The sequence below is a fragment of the Aplidium turbinatum genome, chromosome 1, assembly GCF_918807975.1.
Source record: "Aplidium turbinatum chromosome 1, kaAplTurb1.1, whole genome shotgun sequence".
Lineage (NCBI taxonomy): Eukaryota > Metazoa > Chordata > Ascidiacea > Aplousobranchia > Polyclinidae > Aplidium > Aplidium turbinatum.
The window spans coordinates 28,640,248-28,659,388 of NC_137472.1; the positions used below are offsets into that span (position 1 = coordinate 28,640,248).

General features: G+C 38.4%; 1 protein-coding gene across 1 annotated transcript; it reads left to right on the forward strand.

Annotated features, from left to right (window-relative positions):
* The first annotated feature begins 2,025 nt into the window (after positions 1-2,025).
* LOC145772720 (kelch-like protein 30) lies at positions 2,026-19,035 on the forward strand. Its single transcript, XM_082584597.1, has 10 exons — positions 2,026-2,166; positions 3,025-3,283; positions 7,431-7,550; positions 8,155-8,256; positions 8,914-9,042; positions 9,221-9,755; positions 10,923-11,028; positions 11,513-11,644; positions 17,693-17,909; positions 18,451-19,035. The coding sequence occupies exons 2-10, from the start codon at positions 3,062-3,064 to the stop codon at positions 18,694-18,696; spliced, it is 1,809 nt and encodes a 602-aa protein (XP_082440723.1). The 5' UTR covers positions 2,026-2,166; positions 3,025-3,061; the 3' UTR covers positions 18,697-19,035.
* The last annotated feature ends 106 nt before the right edge of the window (positions 19,036-19,141 follow it).

A 19,141-nucleotide genomic window follows, 5' to 3' on the forward strand; every position in this document is an offset into this window, starting at 1 on the left:
GTCGAGCGTTAAAAGTTTGGTCTGTGATGCATTATTGAGCTTAGTGTCACTCGCAACAAAACTCTCTCGTCAACTTCGGCTTACGGCCAAATCACACAACGTAGGTTAAAGTTTTACTGGCAACTGTAACAAGTGAAAAAAATCAGCCAGGCTCGGAATCTTGTATGATTTATTTATTGATAGCATTTTGCAACCGACAAAGTGCCTTGTTCAGTAACTGGAAAAGCTCAATTATCGAAACGCACAGAGCACTGTAAAAATCATTTAAAATGAAAACATACAGTTGCGAAGCAGCATAAAATTCATTGCGAAAGATAGGCTATAGATTATAGAACTGTTCGCCCTTGGCTCAGTAGTTAAGCGCCCGGCTCAAAATCACGCAGCGCTGGTTCGACTCTCGGGGTGTGCGCGCAATGCACTTTCAGGATTGCTTTTCATTCAGCGACACCTAGTGAATGGGATAATTTTGCGACAACAACACTTCAGCAATCGGAAAACTTCACTTTGCCAATCTCGGTGACCGGCCCTGCGTCAAGAGCCTCTACAACTACCAGGAATAATTTATCAAGGCTTGGTCAGTCCGAGGATAAAGATTCAAAAACCAAGTAAGGCCTTGAAAGGCTGAATTTGAATATATCTTGAGGGGGAGGGTGACTAGTCCTCACACGCGTTGGTCGACGTTGCCTTACGTGCGAGAGTGGGAGCTCCCGATGTTGGGTTGCTCAGCGAAGGCAGGTCGACCCTTATGTTCTACCAGAAACAACTTAGGTTTGTGCGGGCCCTGCGTCAAAAGCCTCCACAAGTAGGTCAACCAGGAATAAGAATAACCTTTCAAAGGCTTTGCCACTCCGAGAATAAAGATTTAAACGCCAACCAACGACTATTAGAATTTTAAAAACCCAGTCAGCTTGTGATAGCAATACTTTGTTCCAACAACCACCTAGAGTCTAAACGACTATGCACTGGGAGTGGCGTAGCGTGACTTATTGGATGTGGGGAGGAGAGACTACAGACGCACAAACCTTTAACCTGACTTGAAAATTTAGCCTTAGGAAAATTTTAATCTATAGCCTAGCATTCAAAACTTTATCAATTTTAATCATCCAATGACAATCGCCTTTTGATAACGCTAAGTTGTTTCTGGTAGAATATAACGGTCGACTTGCCTTCGCTGAGCAACCCAACATCGGGAGCTCCCACTCTTGCACGAAAGGCAACGTCGACCAACGGGTGTGAGGACTAGTCACCCTCCCTCGCACTGGTAACCCCCGACGTACAGAACAACTCAGGGCACTCTACCTTTTGCGTGTCTCCGGGCAAACCCAGCCCTCAGACACTGGTAGGTAGTGATAGGGTGTTATGTGGCACGAAACAGCTTTATCCGTCTTCGGGATTTTGGGCTACAGCTTGCTGATGAAACGACAATTGTTTATAGATAAATTTGATATTATGGAACAATGGATTTGACATCACACAATTAGCCTACTGGCAGGTTGTAAAGTTTGCTATCTTGCGTGCTATATATTATCAGTTTTTCAAGGTGGAAGAGAAAGGGGTGTAACCAACTTTTTATCGCTTCCGCTATCACGAAAGCACCACTTTTGCTTCCAATCTCTGATAGCTATGACACTTATGGTTGTAATTAGGCAACGAACCGTTTATTAATAGATTGCTGTTCAATAGCTATGCTATAACCTCGTCAAGTCAAAACATAGCTAACGTAATCTTCAACTCTATAGGGATTACCAAATTCACCAAGATTCAAACTCACAGTTCAGTTGGACCACTGTAAAGGTATGAAAATAAACCGCCAAGTAACAGACATCATTCTATTTTGAGAAATTAGTGAAATGAATGGTGTTGCAGCTTGAATGTGGCACTAACACCATTTTGACGTTGATACAACACTAAAAGATGTAAAAGTAAAGTTTCTTGCAGACTTACCTCACTTGGAAAAGCAGGCTGATAGCGCATTGCAAACAGACTCTTGTGAATTGATAAAGCACTGATTTGAAACGATCGCGATGAAGACACAGCCTGAGACAAGTACCGTAATGTAATAGCAGATTAGCCTACAGTTTGAAACATGACCAAGACGGCTGTGAACATTTTTATGAAACAAGTAACCTAGACCTAAACTGGAAAACATTTGTTCAACAGCAAAAGGTGAGCTAAAGTAACTTAAATCAAAAGGTGTAGTTGTAGCCAATAGTTGTTAGAGGAGAAGTATGCTGTGATATTTTTTGACGATAGAAAGGCAACGGATGATGTTGTTTCTGAAATTTTGTCAACTCAAGGTAAAAAAAAATTACAAGAAACCAGCTCAAGTGTGACCGAACAGTCCTCACGAATTTAGAAAAGAAAAAAAGTTAAGAAGGAATATAGGTTACAACATTTGAGCATTTTTGTTTGTCATATCCAGGGTTGTTTGTTACACCTGGTGGTTGAAGATTCAGATTAGGTGGACGGGAAGGCATGGAAGCCAATCTTCGTGGTCACCTTTAGGCATTTCAAAAACAAAAACACAGTCGCATGCTCTTGAGCGGTGTCGAACCGGCCCCTTTTCGATTGCGTTTAAGTGTCCTGTCAAAAACACAGTCGCATGCCCTTGAGCGGTGTCAAACCGGCCCCCTTTCGATTGCCTTCCAGGGATCTCACCACTCGGCTATATAGCCGACAATTGAGCGTTTAAGTGTCCTGTCAAAAACACAGTCGCATGCCCTTGAGCGGTGTCGAACCGGCCCCCTTTCGATTGCCTTCCAGGGATCTCACCACTCGGCTATATAGCCGACAATTGAGCGTTATAAAATACAAGGTTATTACTCCATTAGTGAATAGTATCTGTAATTGATGTACTTTTTATTCAAACAAACTTTGATCATTCCATTTAAGTTTAAAATTTTCAAAGCATTTACAAAAAACTCCATAGCCTAAATAGCTTAGGTATAAAATAAAAAAGGTAGCCTTAAGCAATAAAAAGTAAAAGCAAAGCAAGTAAAACTTTCACTAGAACAATGTTTTCAGGTATTCCGTTGTATGATATCCTTTGGGTGTGTTCTACATGGATGTATTGGAGTCCGAGACTTCAGATCATGCTCAGTTTGTTCTGGGAGGATTAAACAAGTATCGACACCTTGACCCGAAATTATGTGATTTTTCCGTACTGGTCGAAGGACATAGTTTTCCATGCCATCGGTCTATTCTTTGCCTGTTTAGCTCATTTTTTGAAGCAGCAATTAAAGGGGGATTTAAAGAAAATACGCAACACTCCGTGCAACTGCAGGTTTAAAATTTAAACTTTTGTTATTCCCTTTTGCTTTGTTGCGTAGCCTACAAGCTTTTGCGTAGGCTACGCAGTTTAAGTAGGTATAGTAGCCTGCAAGGGTCTCAAACACGCGGCCGCGAGGACTTTTGGTGTGGCCCTCAATACTTTTTTAAACTTTGAAACAATTAACAATTACAGTAAGTTACATATTTTTTCTATAGATTTAGAGAAATGAAATCCGCTCTAGAATTGCTCAAAAAATCTAAAACTGCCCATCAAACTAAACACGCGACTTTTTAGCACGACTGTCACGCCATTTTACTGCGTGCGAAAAACTCGCATTGCTATATCACAATCACATTGCCTATTCACTTATTGCATCTTTATCGCAATAGTAACCTTGGTATTTGTATGAATTTGCTGAAGTCAATTGTTTAAAGGGATACTAAAGGAAAAACCTGACTTGGCGATTTTCTACGTTCTTTGTGTTTAACATGCTACCATAAAACGATTTTCAATAAAATTTTGCCCCATTGCGGTCTGATCAGCATTCCGCGCATGCTTTTGTCAGAGCTTTCAAAACGGGAATGGGCGTGAGCAGCGAAGCGTGCGACTGTACAGTCTACGTCACTATAGACTGGCAATCAGCTGATTGCGCAATAGTTGTTACTGCGGGCAATTTAACTGTAGGCTATGTATGTATGTACATCAAAACATCAGATTTCAACATCAAAACATCACACAGTTTGCTCAAAACATCAGATCTGATGTTAAAACCTCAGATGTGGTAACCTGGCTTTTGTTGTTGCTGTCGATAGTGACGTATTTCGAGCAGTTTTACACTTTTTGAAAAATGAAAAATAAATGAAACATTGGACTTTGGGCCTTGCCAATGCCATTAAAACAAGTTTTATTAGGTATTTTTTTTTTGAAATGTATTCTTGAATGTTCAGTTTACGCGTTTTAATGTTTAATTCCCGTTTGAAAATTTCATTTAGGGGGAGAGGTTAATTTTAATTTCAACTTCTAGCCCAGATTTTGGGATACAACGTCTAAAACTTCTTGTATAATTTTTTTTTATTTTTGTCCAAACAAACAAACATCATCACAACATCACAATATGTTATTCCTGAAGAGGACATCTTGTGATGTCGAAAACGTTCGATATTTAATTTGTTGCGTAGTTTTGTGTTTCTGTAAATGTAATAAACTTGAATATGTTAAACTTGATAACGTTGCTCGGCTTCGTATGCCTATATGGTTCAGTTTAATATATCTTTTAACTCGAGAATAATTTATTCTCAATAAGAAACTTCTGGAGTAGCATCTACCACTGATTGAAAAATACTTGGAACTACGTACTTTCTTCAAAAATTTATTTGTTATGAAGTTAGGAGGCTGCATTTTTATTTTAGTGGTAAAATGAGCTGGCCTCAAAAGTGAAAAAACGAAAAACTACTCGTTTTTCCTTTACAATGTTATGCTAGGAGGGAAAGTTGCCCGACCTCTCCCCTCACGGAGTCCCTGCTTTTACGGATTAATCAAATGCCGTGGAGCCAAAGCTCTTCACATTTGGCTTGTGGGTCAAAAAACAATCGGGGGAAGACGGTAGATTTCAAGAAAAACAGTTCATGCATGAAAGGTGCCTGCAATGCATTGTGAGGAGATTTAACGAAAAACTTTGTGAAAGTTTACTTCGCAGTGTTGGCGCATTGATTAGTGTACATTTTATAGAGCTTTCTCTACAACCACCTCCCGTCGACGACCATTCATTAGACCTACAACAATATTAAACTCATTTTTGAGTAGCAGTTGTCCAGCCTGAAATTTTCAATTGGTTTTTACAGCAGAAGCATAGTAACCAAGGGCAAGTCAATCAACATGATTAAGCTGAAACTAGCAGATAAAATAGACAGTAAGATGAAAAGGACTGAGCCTAAAATTTCAAAATTGGGACTTAAATCGAAAATGTAAAGTAACTTTTTGCAGATAGAAGACGTTTCATCAGTAAATGTAAAATCACTTATCATTACAAAACAAGTTAAATGCGATTTTATTTTTTGAAAAGTAGTTTTTGCAGATAGGTTTAGGTCAGTTTGCAGCGGCATTGAACTTTAAATGCCATAAACAAAAATTGTCGACGACTATACAATACAAGGCAGTTTTAAGCAAAACTAATTTTCGGGTTGGGGGGGATTTGGACAAAAATTTCAAAATTCTTTTACCAAGGTTTAGAATATAGGCTACTGTTGTATCTTAAAATTAGGACTAAAGTTGAATTTGACAAATAAAAACGATTAACTCCCTCTCTACTTTAAAGGCCTACTAAATGAAATTTTCAAACGGGAATTAAGCATTAAAATGCGTAAACTGAACATTCAAGAATACATTTCAAATTACCGAAAAAAATTTGTTTTCAATGGCACTGGCAAGGCCCAAAGTCCAATGTTTCATTTATTTTTAATTTTTTTCAAAATGACCAAAAAGTGTAAAACTGCTCGAAAATACTACGTCACTATTGACAGCAATAACAAATGCCAGGTTACCACATCTGAGGTTTTAACATCAGATCTGATGTTTTGAGCAAACTGTGTGATGTTTTGATGTTGAAATCTGATGTTTTGATGTACAATGTACATACATACATACATACTTACATAGCCTACAGTTAAATCGCCCGCAGTAACAACTATTGCGCGATCAGCTGATTGCCAGTCTATAGTGACGTAGACTGTACAGTCGCACGCTTCGCTGCTCACGCCCATTCCCGTTTTGAAAGCTCTGACAAAAGCACGCGCAGAATGCTGATCAGACCGCAATGGGGCAAAATTTTATTGAAAATCGTTTTATGGTAGCATGTTAAACACAAAGAACGTGGAAAATTGCCAAGTCAGGTTTTTCCTTTAGTATCCCTTCAAGGTTTAGTTTTTTCCGCGCTTTTGAAAGTTGATTGCAAGATTTTTACTCTCCAGGTCCGTCGTTTCGTCTGCGTTCTTTTTCGTTTTTCTTCTTCGTTTGCGTTTTTTTCGTGTTCGTACAATGTTTTCCATTTCTTTGTTCTTAGACTACTACTTTTTCTTGCGATTTAACGCTCTTGCTGTGTTCTTTAGGCTACTAGCCTACCTTTTTAATTGCGTTTTAACTAAGTTTTTTCTTTTTATTGACTTCTTTTGTGTATTGCGGCCCTCGGGTTAATTTACAAGTGTTCATTTTGCCCTCAGAGCAATTTGACTTTAAGATCCTTGGTATAAGTTGGTAGTTACTTAGGTATCGTCGTAGGCTAATCCCAGTCTCCCCATAGTAGGTTAGGTAGACTCCAATAGTTACGTTATAGGTAGAGAAACCATTGCCTTACATAGATATCATGGCGACAAAATATTTTCTTTCAATGAATGGACCATTAACCTGATGTCGTATTTCCCAAAACAACAATTATTGTGTTATTTTCAGTGCACTTGCTCCCGTTACAAATAGTAAAAAGGAAGCAGACACAAGAAGTTCGCAATGGCCTTATGGTAACAATTCTTCAGTGATGTACGCGCATACAAAAAATATTGACGCCGTCAGCGTAAACGCAAACGTTCGAAAAAGCATACGCCGTATGCGTCAACGTAACTTGTAAAAAAAGTTGGCGGCGTCAGCGTCAGCACATACATTATCGTAAACTCATTTTTTTTTGCTAAGTGCCAAACATTCACACGGTATAAACCACTCGAAACAAACAAGTTTTATTTTGAACTTCCACGAAGAAACACAAGCATCTGAAAGTGTTCATCTGACATTTTGCTGCGTCTTGGTTTCAATATGTCTTTGCCGATTGAAAATATTCTTTCAACTTATTCAAAATTTGGAAAGTTTGATAAAAAAAAAATGCATACAACAGCTAAGACAGTAAAAAGTATGCGTTGACGCTATGCGCTAAAAAAACGCGAAAACTTGACGGCGTAGCCTCAAGCGACAACTATCCAAAAAAATGTGGCCGCAAGCGTTAGTGTAAACAAAAAGTCTACGCCGCAAGTCTACGGCGTAGAATTTGCGGCGTATACGTACATCTCTGCAATTTTTCGATGTTAATTTGTAGCCTATTACCCCGATGACAGCACCCTGCTGAAACCAGTACAGAGGAAAATGACTTGGTAGGCTAATCGTTTTTTTTTTGATTTAGGATGTTTGCAAGGGTGATGTGGCGGCCATATTGGACTATGTTTACACTGGAAAATTGATGTTGAATCATTCTAATGTAGAAGGACTTCTAAATGCATCTACCAGACTTGGCTTTGTAAAGGTGAAACTTTACTTTCCTTGTTTCATAGTTTTGTCAAACTTTATCGCATTGATAGCAATCAGGGGCGCCGGAAGCGGAGGACAGCCCTCAATTTTTTTGTAGATGAGGGGGCAGGGGGGCAGTGGTGCCCTTTTAAGGTCATGTAAGCTACTGCACATTTTGCAATATAACAATTTCTGCTATTCGATTTTAGCCTAATTATAATCTTTTATTATTGCCTTAAACGAATTCACGACACAAAATATGCTGTATCACAGTAGGTCACATCATTATAACATAGTTTGATCCCCTTCCGTGCAATTGTTCTTTGTATAACGGACACTTCTATCATTACTCGATAGTGAGCTGATAGATGAGCATTATAGCTATATTTTATCTTAAAACTTAAAAAAATGGTCTTTCAGCAATAAAAGTGCCATTTTTTCATAATCCTGCCCCCCCCCCCAGTCAAAAGTCGTTCCGGCGCCCCTGATAGCAATTTCAGATTTTTGACTCATTTGACATTGTTAAGTTTTTTGTGAAATTGCATATTATGTTAACTGCATTTTATTCATCTTTTATTAAGCGTTTGATAAAGTAAATATTAGCCTATTATATTATTTAGGTTGTTAATCTCTGTGTTGATTACATCCGCCATCAGATTGACCAAAAAAATTGTATCAATATCCTCAAGTTAGCAAAGGAACATAAGTACGATTGCCTTGAAGTAAGTAGAGGAAATACAAAGTTTTAGCTGAATAGGCTAAAATTGCGCTGTTTGTACGAAAAACTATCGTAATGTTAAACAGTTAAAGGGGTTTAGCATTCAACAGGATTACATCAATAACTCATACGAAGATATAAAATATGATCGCTTACGTCAGTGCAATCATGCATAGGTCTATAGGTTACATTACAGTACTAGTAGCCTACTAGATGAACTTACAGCACATGATCAAGCTTTATGACAAATTTTACATTTTAAACACAAGCATTAGATTTGTTTGTTTTTGTGATAGTAAGCTTTTCTTTCCTGAATAGAGGATCAAAACCAATTTTAGGTGAAACAATAAAATGTGAAGTAATCGATAAAATTTTGCAAGAATCGGGCCTTCTCAAAAAACAAATAAAAGCCTAAATATATATTGTTAAGGTAAAACATGCAGGCCTACTGATATTCTCAAAACAGATTATAAAGGCGCTTTATGTTAACTTAAAGCTGTGCGAGCACTGATCTGTGATCCGACACACCTATGATGAAAAGTTGAAAGAACAAATTGACCGTTTTTCAAAATGTGGTAACTATATTTGAAACAAAAAACGCAAAAATAAACCAAATGTACCTGAAAGTAGGCGACCAGTTTGGATAAGAACTCTTTTTCAGGCTTCGGCTCGACAATACCTGCATGATCACTTGTGTTCTGTGTTTGAATGTGAAGTATCTGAATGTGAAATTGAACTAAACGATATCGAAGAACTTTTAAAGGACGTGCAAACGCATAAACAAGGAGAGGTTTGTATTGGTTATAATTTCACAAATGGTTTTTAAAAGACATTTTGTATTATTGAGGTGTTTCGGCTACTGGACGAAGCTTATGTGAACTGTTTTCACTTTAAATAAGATAAAATCTCTGTACAAGAGCCTATAAAAAAGCAAACTTTGCTAAAGTTAAACTCGTTAATGCTTTCAGGAATGCATCGTTCTTGCTATTATCACATGGTTACAAACTAACCTTGACCATCGCAAAAAGCACGCCAGTGATCTTCTTGATCACGTACAATGGAGGAAACTTCCTGCACCCTTCCTCTTAAAGGTTTTGCTTCGCCACCCCCTGTTGAATGCTGACTCATTTATTAAACAAGTTGTGCTTGAGCACGTGCGTCGTTCTTATGACGACAGTAAAAGGGGATTAATGTCTTCGCTTCTCGGAGAAGGCAAAGATATCAAGAATAATTCTGACTCTCAACAAAACCATCCGGAGTCAGTTTCAACGGTTCCTCTATCACCTTCTTATCGAAACTACCGCCCACGAACCGCTCCTCATCAAGTGCTGCTATTAGTAGGAGGATTAAGTCTTGGAGAAGCTGAAAGAGGTGATACGTCACAGCCAAACGTTATGTGTTATCATCCCATGGAAAGAGCATGGAAATACAAATCTGCGTGGCCTGAAAGAGGGCTGAGAGGATTTTCGGTGACTAAGTTTAACAACAACGTGGTTGTCGCAGGTAAAACAATCAAATACTGAGTCTGTTTTATCCATTCACCTACACGCTTTCTGACGATAGCCCAACTGGCAGGCTAGCAATTAAAATTATTACCTGAGAATTATTTCAATTTAATCTGATATTGTAGGCTATAGTCTATGATGCTCCATATCATAACGAAAGCGTTAGTTTATCTGATTATTTAACAATTTGCAATGTCCAGTTGAATTCATAAACTGTGAGGTAGGCTGTGTCTACTGTAGCTATTGACTACTGAGCAAATTAAGCCAACTTGCAAAAAGCTTGCTGCTCAATTAAGCCTTTTAGGTTATGTATATTATTTTAACAAATTTTATCACGGGACAGTTGTAACATCGTTATCATCTTTTGAAATTTATTTATAGTAAAAGTAGCCTATTTAGTAAATTATTGCTTAACTTAGCTGTGTCTGTGTGTGCAGCAGCGTATGCTACACTTGGCCAAGCGCTGGTGGTCAAAACTTTGTTGATACTCGCTTACTCTGTTGAACGGTGTGTCTGTGGATTAAAGCAGTGGTTCCCAACTACCAGTCCTCGTAATCTTTTTGCCAGTTCTTAAAAGATCTAGCTAACTTTTTACCAAACTTATTTTAGTATGGAATCATAAGCATTGCAAAGTTGTTACCCTAATGTAGCACTTTTTTACGCTTTATTGATCCACAGCGGTAAAACTGATTAGCCTCTCTCGCCTTCATTAATACACAAAAATTGTTTAATAATAAGAGAACTTTTTGATGACCTAAATTTTGTGCCGCTGTTAATTGTTTTGTCATTAACTGCGTCTAGCTATTAAAAAGTTTTGAAATACAGTAGGCCTATCACTAAATAGGCCTAGGGAACTTTGTTCCTAATTAAAGAAAAATTCAAGGTTGTTAAGGAGAAAAATTTGGAATTGGAGAAATTGATGTTCGGAAAGGAGCGATAGGTCAGGCTGGGTCTTGAAACTTTTCTATTTTGCCGATTCCGCGGTGTTGAAAGGTCGGGAACTACTGGATTAAAAAACCTCGATACTGTTACATATCAACGTCTCGCTTTCTAAGGAAAACAATGCTTTTAAAATAGGCTACCTCATAATTTGCCAACAAGAATTTTGAATATTGAGCACATCCAGTTTTTTTTTGTACAATTTTGTTCTTTCGATGTTCACCAGGAGGATGTGCAACAACAGTGAGCAAGCATGTCGTTATAAAACGTACTTGGATTTATGACGTCGAAAAAGATGACTGGTGCCAGCTATCGGACATGACAAAACCAAGGTTAGCCTAAAACATCATTTTGTATATTCAAAAACAGCTTTTCAAAGAGCTGCCTGAGACTTGTAAAGCTTTTTTGTCTTTTTGTACGAGCCCACAAATAGTTTTGATTTAGTTGTTATAGTTTTAATAGTCCTCAAGTAGTCTTGGCAATAAAATTGCGAACCTGTTCATCATCAATAAATTGCTTGAGGTGACTATTATAGCAATATTTTTGTCGTACAACTTGCCAAGCCCAAGATGTATCTCAATTCGTTGTATAAAATCGTGATTGTTTTGGTTTCTTAAATGACTTTGCGCACAGATAAAACCACCTTTTGCCCATAGCCCACTATCCAGCTTAGATTAGCATCATCTGTTTACTTACATAAAACAGCTAAACTGCTTCGGATAGATTTTACATTGAAAACGACAACAGTGACAATATACGGGAAAAACTTGACGAATTTTCAGATCGACAACTATTAGCCTATTTGGTTTTATTTAGAGCATTTCACAGCTCATGCCAACTCAATAGTCAATTATATGTTGTTGGAGGAACTAGTGAAAGAGCCATAGAAGTCGAGTTTTATGATCAACATATATCCACATGGAGTTGCTTGCAAAAACCTGTTCCCAGGTAGGTGACATAGCCTAATATTGGCTTGTAGTCTAATTTTTATTTGCAAGGCTCATCCGCCGCCGTTAGCTCAGTGGTTACTCGCCAGACTCAAGGTCACGCTGGGCTGGTTCAGCTCTCGGGGTGTGCGCTTGAACAACGCATTTCAGGACTGCTCTCCATTCAGCGGCACATAATGCATGGAATAATTCCCCGGCAACAATTCTTTAACAATTGGAAACTTCACTCTGCCAACCTTGGTAACCTGCCCTGCGTCAAAAGCCTCTACAATTATGCGAAACTACCAGGAATAACCTACCAAGGCTTTGTCAGTCCGAGGATAAAGGTTTAAAACTAAACCAAACGTCCATGGAGTTGTGTTTTAGATATCTTTTACTTATTTTCATCAGAATAATAGGCTACCAATAAATTTGTCAATCTCTGCTGATGTAGCCAAATGAATGCAATAACTCTTTGGTTGCAAGAGCTTTTCTATTGCAGTCGAAGCCACAAAACTATACAGGTTTGAATGCTGATAGCCGCAATGTGGTTTGGTTAAACGGGGTTGGCGCGATACGAAGCCTTAGGTGTCCGACAAATTGTTCGTAAGCAATTGTTCGTAAAACAAGTGTTCGTAGAATTAATTCTTCGTAAAACAATTCTTCCTAAAGCATATTTTCGTGCATGCAGTTAAAATTTGATGTAGGCTATACGAAGAAATGCTTTACAAAGAATTGTTTTACGGATTTCATTTTACGAAAAACAGTTTACGAACAACGAACAATTGAATACCTGAAAATCAGAAGGGCCCAAGTCCAGGGATGGAGGAACCATTTTAAAAGTAGGTGGGCCCAGAGGCGCAGCAGTCAAAGTCAATCTAACTTCTGGGGGGCTTCGCCCCCCAGACCCCCCTTAGCAATACTGCATTCCAGGAACGAGGAGGCGACTGATTCTTAACTAATTCATCAACTTATTTTAAAGTATCAGGTTTGGTGGCCGTGCTTGACTATATTTATTGATGCATATACCGCAATATTAGATCCTTTCACGCACGTCTTAAACCATTAAGGTTTTGCCACCTTTTCCTTTTGTTAGTTTTGTTACTGTATTTCTTTTTCTCAATATCATTTCTTTTGCATTCTGACAAAGAAAAATAAATTGAATTGAATTGAAAAAAAAAATACTTTGTATCATTTATACATTTTAGAGAACACACGTACGTGTCGAAAAACGTTTCAGTTCATTTTAGTTATGTTATATTTTTTGTGTGTAATAAAGTATGTTAAACCCTCTAAAGTTAGGCTACTATGTTTTATTTCTCCATGCTTCATATTGCTATACAAAATATGGCGATGAACACACAAATAAAAAAGAAACAATACACACACAGCTATAATACAACCTGGGATAAATAATCTGCAGCATCATAGGCTGTGCGCATATGTAACAGCTGCAGCATCAATATTCAAATATAATACTGGCACCAACAATGCACAGCTAATTACCACAAAGTCTCAATACCAGGAGTACCGGTACTGGTATATACTCATATTTAACAGTTAGCAAAGTTATCAGGGAGTAACAGCCTGCAGTATTATGTGCATACACAACAGCTGCACCACCAATATACAAATACAATAGGCCTACTGGTATCAAACAACAACAACAAGGTTCCTTTACCTGTCAATATATAGGTGACTGCTACTGTATTACACTTGGAATTTTTTCCTAAAAAAGTTAATAATACGATCATTGAAAGCAATAAATTCTTGGCAAATTGAGGTGAGACCGTGAGATCAACCTGATCGATCAAGTTTTTGTTAATGTGTTCAACTGTTCATCCTATGGTTCAAGTGCTCTTTGGTTAATTTGCTTTTTAAGTAATTTTTCACCAGTCTGTGGTACAAAAAAGACCTTTTTGCAGTAGCATTAAACATAGGGATTTCCAGGTAAAACTGTATCAGTTTTGGTAGATTTATGTAAAATGTTTTATCTACCGTATTTTAACAGCTTGAGTTCGTTTTCGAGAGACTTAACATCAATATCCCCATCTAGATTGGTTTAAGTGCCTTCTTTTAGAGACAAAGCTGCAGCTAAAATTACTTTCTCTATAGGCCTATCACAATAAAACTGCAGGTTATCTTGGTCAAATCTTTCGCTACTTTTTCAAAAATATTTGGCTTTCAAAAGTGGGTGGGCCAGGCCCACCCAGAAAATAAAGTAGGTGGGCCCAGGCCCACGTGGTTCCTCCATCCCTGCCCAAGTCCACATTTTTGGCAAAATGAGTTATACCCACCATCGTAATACTAACGCCTAGCCAGGGGCGCCGGAAGCGGGGGGACAGGGGGGGCGAATGCCCCCCTGCCCTCAAATTTTTTGCAGATGGAGGGGCAGGGGGGGCAATGGTGCCCTTTTAAAGTCATGTAAGCTCTTGCACATTTTGCAATATAACAATTTCTGCTATTCGCTTTTAGCCTAATTATAATCTTTCATTTTTGCCTCAAAATAATATTTACGGCACAAATTTTGCAACACAGTACAGGCCTTAAAACTCGTTTTTTTTTCGACAGCCATCGTGGCCTAACGGGAGCTCCTTCTCGATGGCCAAATCTGCGTGCTTGGAGGCCAAAATACAAAATAAAAATAACGATAGCACAAGTAAATAGAATTAAACTTGCAACAATGCTAAAATGATCACTTAGCGTTGTTGAAGTCTGGGCCTGGGCGACGTCCTACAATAGAATCGCTGCACCACGCAATAACTGCTTTATCGGGATTGTAATCCAGTGCTATTCAAACGACACTCGCACGAGTGTCTCCAATGTGGCTGATTTTATAAAAGTTCGCTACTACCCTAGAATTCTTTTTAGCAACGAAAAACAACGTTCGACATGTGTTGACGATGACGGCAAGATAATAAAATAAGTCAGGGGTGTGCAACGTGCGGCCCGCGGGCCAAATGTGGCCGCGAAGAAAAATTATGTGGCCCGCGAAGATGTGCCAATTTTGAATTGTGTGCGGCCCGCGAAACGAGTTTATAATTTAGTTTAGTCTGGTACGTATGAACAATTCATTGTGGAGTGGATTATTGTAGATTTCGCACCTTCTGTTAACCATTTTAGAAGTCTCCCACCGGCCACCGCTAAGCCATTGTATTTAATTATTTGGAACGTAAAAATGTATGGTCACATAAAAGGCATTATGAACAAAGTACGACTTTGGAAAGCTCACGTACAGACAGGAAATCTTTTCCACTTTCCAACTTTAAGAGACTATGGAATGCATCCTGAGAAGAAAACTGAATTTGCTGACCAACTTGAAAAATTGTTGTATGAATTTTTGGCTCGTTTCAAGGACTTCAAATCTCATGAACATTTGTTTGGTATATTCGCTTCGCCATTCAACACAGACATTAACAAAGCACCAGAAGATATAACTTGAACTGATTGATCTTCAAGAGAAAACGGATTTGAAAGCAAAGTATTTAGAAATGAATCTTGGCGATTTTTACCGAAAGCATTTCAACTAAGATGACTTTCCACATTTGAAAAATCCATGGCTTCAAAAATGGCACTTTTTGGCTCAACGTAGCCTATTTGTGCGAACATTTTTTTCTAAAACGGGCGTCATGAAATCTCCCTATTGATCGGTTCTGACAGACGAACACTTGGAAAATGGACTTCGAATTGCGATCATTAAAGTAAAGTATTAAAGTAAAGTATAGTATCCATTAAAGTAAATTTGGAAAAAGTCGTCGGGAAAAGAAGCCAGCTGCAAACTTCTCACTGAGCTCGTTTAAAGACGGTGTGACAATAAATTTGAATAGCAGTTTTCTTCAGAAATATATGCGTCCTAACTTATTATTTCTGGAAGGAGATAACCCCTAATATAAGAATAATATGAACAACAAAAAAAAATACTCTTTTGTCCCTGCAACTACTAAAAATCATATGTTAAATAAACGCGCGGCCCGCGGTTTCACCCAGTTATTCATATCTGGCCCTCCTGTAATAAAGGTTGCACACCCCTGAAATAAGTATTTCAATGATTAAAACATTACTTGTAGGCTTTAACTGCCCTTTATCAGAACTGACGATGCACTAGCAAGTGCGAAATATTTTTTCTGTTACATCTACTGACATCTGATCCTGTTACCTTAGCAATTGAGGTTTTAGCTATTTTAATGATGCACATTACTAAAAGACATTACTAAAAGAAGCATAATTTTTGCAAAATATGATCAAAAAATGTTTTCCCATTGATGTCAACTAACTTTGTTCTCCTTTTTAACAACGGTTCAATGTCCGACAACATCGAATCGACATAAAAACGACAATATTGCCAGCCGATGTAAATTAGCAATTCGGATTAAGACTTTGTTAAAATAAACGTCGGGAATTACAAACAAGACTTACAGCGCTGGCGATCGCAGATGGATATTCCATCAATAACAAATATTCCCCACACAATGCAACAGTGGCGATGTGACGCGCTGATCTAACTTTGCGTCACTCTTTGATACTGCATGTTTTCGACAGTTAATCCACGATCATTGTAGGCTATTGCGAAATTAAATAATTGGCTAGGAGAGACCGGCGGCCAAACTTGGCCGATTGAGGAGGTAGCACCGGCGGTTCATTCAAGCACTACTTAGCGGCCATGGCCGCAGGCTGCTTTAAGGCTTGACAGTAGGTTACATCATTATAAAATAGCATGATGCCCTTCTTTGTATACCGGACACTTGTAAGCTATCATTACTCAATACATAGTGAGCTGATAGATTAGCATTATCGCTATGTCTTATCTTAAAACTTGAAAAAAAAATTGGCCTTTTAGTAAACAAAAGTGCCCTTTTTTCGTAATCTTGCCCCCCCAGTCAAAAATCGTTCCGGCGCCCCTGCGCCTAGCGCTACCTTATGAGCAAATGAAAGATCCAAATCCACGCTTTGAAACGTGTTATCGAAGGCAAATAAATTTGTATGATTAGCAGAATGGCCCAAGTCCAGGACTTCGGCCATTCTTTCATAATAAATTTTTTTATGTCTTACATTCTTATTCTTAGGCCATTCTTTCATAAATTGACGTTTCAAAGAATATGATGGGACTCGTTCGAAATAAATTTCGGATCCTGAAGCCTAACGCTCTTCATACCTTAGAAGCTAGTCAGTGCTATACTAGCCAAGTACTGATTAAGGCTGCGAAGAAGCAAGATGTTATCGAACTGAAAAAATACTTGCGCCAAGAAACAAGAGACATGATAGACCAACTCGTTACAACGGAAAATGTATTCTTTGATGCACAAAACTCAGACTATGAAAACTAAAGAGTTACTTTTTACACAAACTGCTTTTATCTTACGCAATGAACTGAAAAACTGCTTTTACTGTACATAACAAAAGTCTCAGATTTCTTTCATGATGAATGCATTTTGTTATGACAATGGGGAAAGGTCAGTGGCGTACCTAGCGAGAGCGCCTCCCCCCTGCGTGGCTTTTGTCACTGCATCTTCAGCTAAGAAACGCTCCGTTTTTTGTCCCAAAAAAGTTGTTTTTCAAAACAAAAAAGGTCTTTAACCTCGAGAGGAGCCCTTAAACGTGGAGCTCTTTAGGTGTGGGCCCCTCTGCGACTGCAGGTATTGCAGGGGGGTTACTACGCCAGTGGGCAAGGTGCTATCTATCAATATATCCAAGCAAAGCGCAGTGCATTACAAATTTGTGAGGTCCTGAATATAGGAAGGGTCCAAATCCAGTGAGTTTGACGATCCGCACCGCATAAACTATAACGCACAGCAACACACAATACAGCTTTTTTGTTGTCTATTCCCATGAGTAACTACCCACATTAACCAGGCTTTGATATCTTTAACAAAAAAAAATTGTGAAGTTTTTTTTGATTTTCTCGAAATAGTATCACTTGGACTTGGGCCCTTCTGATTTTCAGGTATTCAATTGTTTTACGAACAATTGCTTACGAACAATTTGCCTATAACCGAAGCCTTATAAATGTCAAGGCGCTAAAAATGCAGGTTCAGTTGATACTTATTTTCTTGACTCTGTCCTTGTTTAATAGAATGATGTACAACTTTACTGCAAGTGGCTGCAATTCGAAGTTAATTTTGATTGGAAGTGGACTTTCCTCCACAATATTTCTACAATGCTACAACCCAGCAGTTGACTCTTGGACAGTGCTGCGATCTCCCAATGTCCCACGGCATTTATCTGCTCCTGTGTGTGTCACCTCCATCGATGAGACAAAGATTTTTGTCAGTGGAGATAATACAAAAAAGGTTAGCAAGTTTTAAGTAGAAACTACCATATCGCTGTAATTTGTCTGTGGCCACCACCACCGCGTTTTTCAACAGATTGAAAAAGGCGGTGGTGGATTGAAACAGATTGACATGCTTGATCACTTGTGACCACCTTTACTTTTTATTAAGAATTCCGGCATGCTGTACGGACAAGTGTTTTACTTGATGTTGTCAAAGTGTTTGATTTTCTGTCGTCTTTAGTTCGTTTGCCTTCAGCCAACCTTCCATTCTTGTAATGAGGTGTGCGCTTGAGCAACGCATTCTCAAGTAGGTTGCAGGTTGATGTTATTAGATTCTAATTTATTATCTGTTGGGTAACGCAATAGCTTTCTGTGGCACATTTCAAAACTCTTTCCTGTCACATTATTTGCATGTCGAAATTTCGCATCCGTAGGCTGCGTGGCAATTGAAGGTTTTACAAGAGTTCGCAGAAACCTTGATATTGAAATTTCAATTGCCCTCCCTCTCCACACGGTTGTAAGGGATGTCTATTATTTTATACTTTTATATAATTTTCCAGCTTTATATATTTGATCCGAACGTGAACTCGTGGTCCAGAGCTGCCGATATGAACAACTTACATTCAAACGGAAATTTAATTCTTCTCGGAGGTGAAGTTTTCCACACAGGAGGACACTGGGAAGAGGATGGATACTGGGATGAAATGGAGAGTTACAACGAAATAAAAAATGTATGGACTTCACAAGGAGCACTTCCTCATCTATGGCTTTATCATGGATGTGCAACTGTCTTTGTAGATGATTAATTTTGTTGGTAGTTTGATTGGAAGAAATGAAAGACGGTTTGAGCTTCCTCAACACTACGCGCCGATTTTGAATGGATCAAAATACTATCAATTTATATAGCTGCAAGTTCTCGCTATATTCTGTGAAAATGATATCATCTTTCCCCACAGACTTACTAGGCTGGCTAAACAGCACCATGTCATGTAACTGGTAAATTATGCAGAATTATATGATAAAAGTAGCAACCGTTGTCAAGAAAAGTGGGTGGATGTTTTCTGATTAAGCTTGCAGTGAGCTAATTGTATTCGTTTGGGGATAGGCCATCGGAAAAAGATATATTCAGTTGATAAGACCTGTTTGTTTTTGTATTCAATATGTAGCTCATGAGTTTCTACACAGTAAAGTAAATCAGTGTTGTACGAATTAACAAATGAATCGTCAGCAATACCACAAACTGCTAAAGTT

Coding starts and splice junctions, on each gene's coding strand:
- LOC145772720 (XM_082584597.1), top strand. CDS start 3,062: ATGGATGTATTGGAGTCCGAGACTTCAGATCATGCTCAGTTTGTTCTG. Junction 3,284..7,430: donor AACACTCCGTGCAACTGCAG/GTTTAAAATTTA, acceptor TTTTTGATTTAG/GATGTTTGCAAGGGTGATGT. Junction 9,756..10,922: donor CAACAACGTGGTTGTCGCAG/GTAAAACAATCA, acceptor GATGTTCACCAG/GAGGATGTGCAACAACAGTG.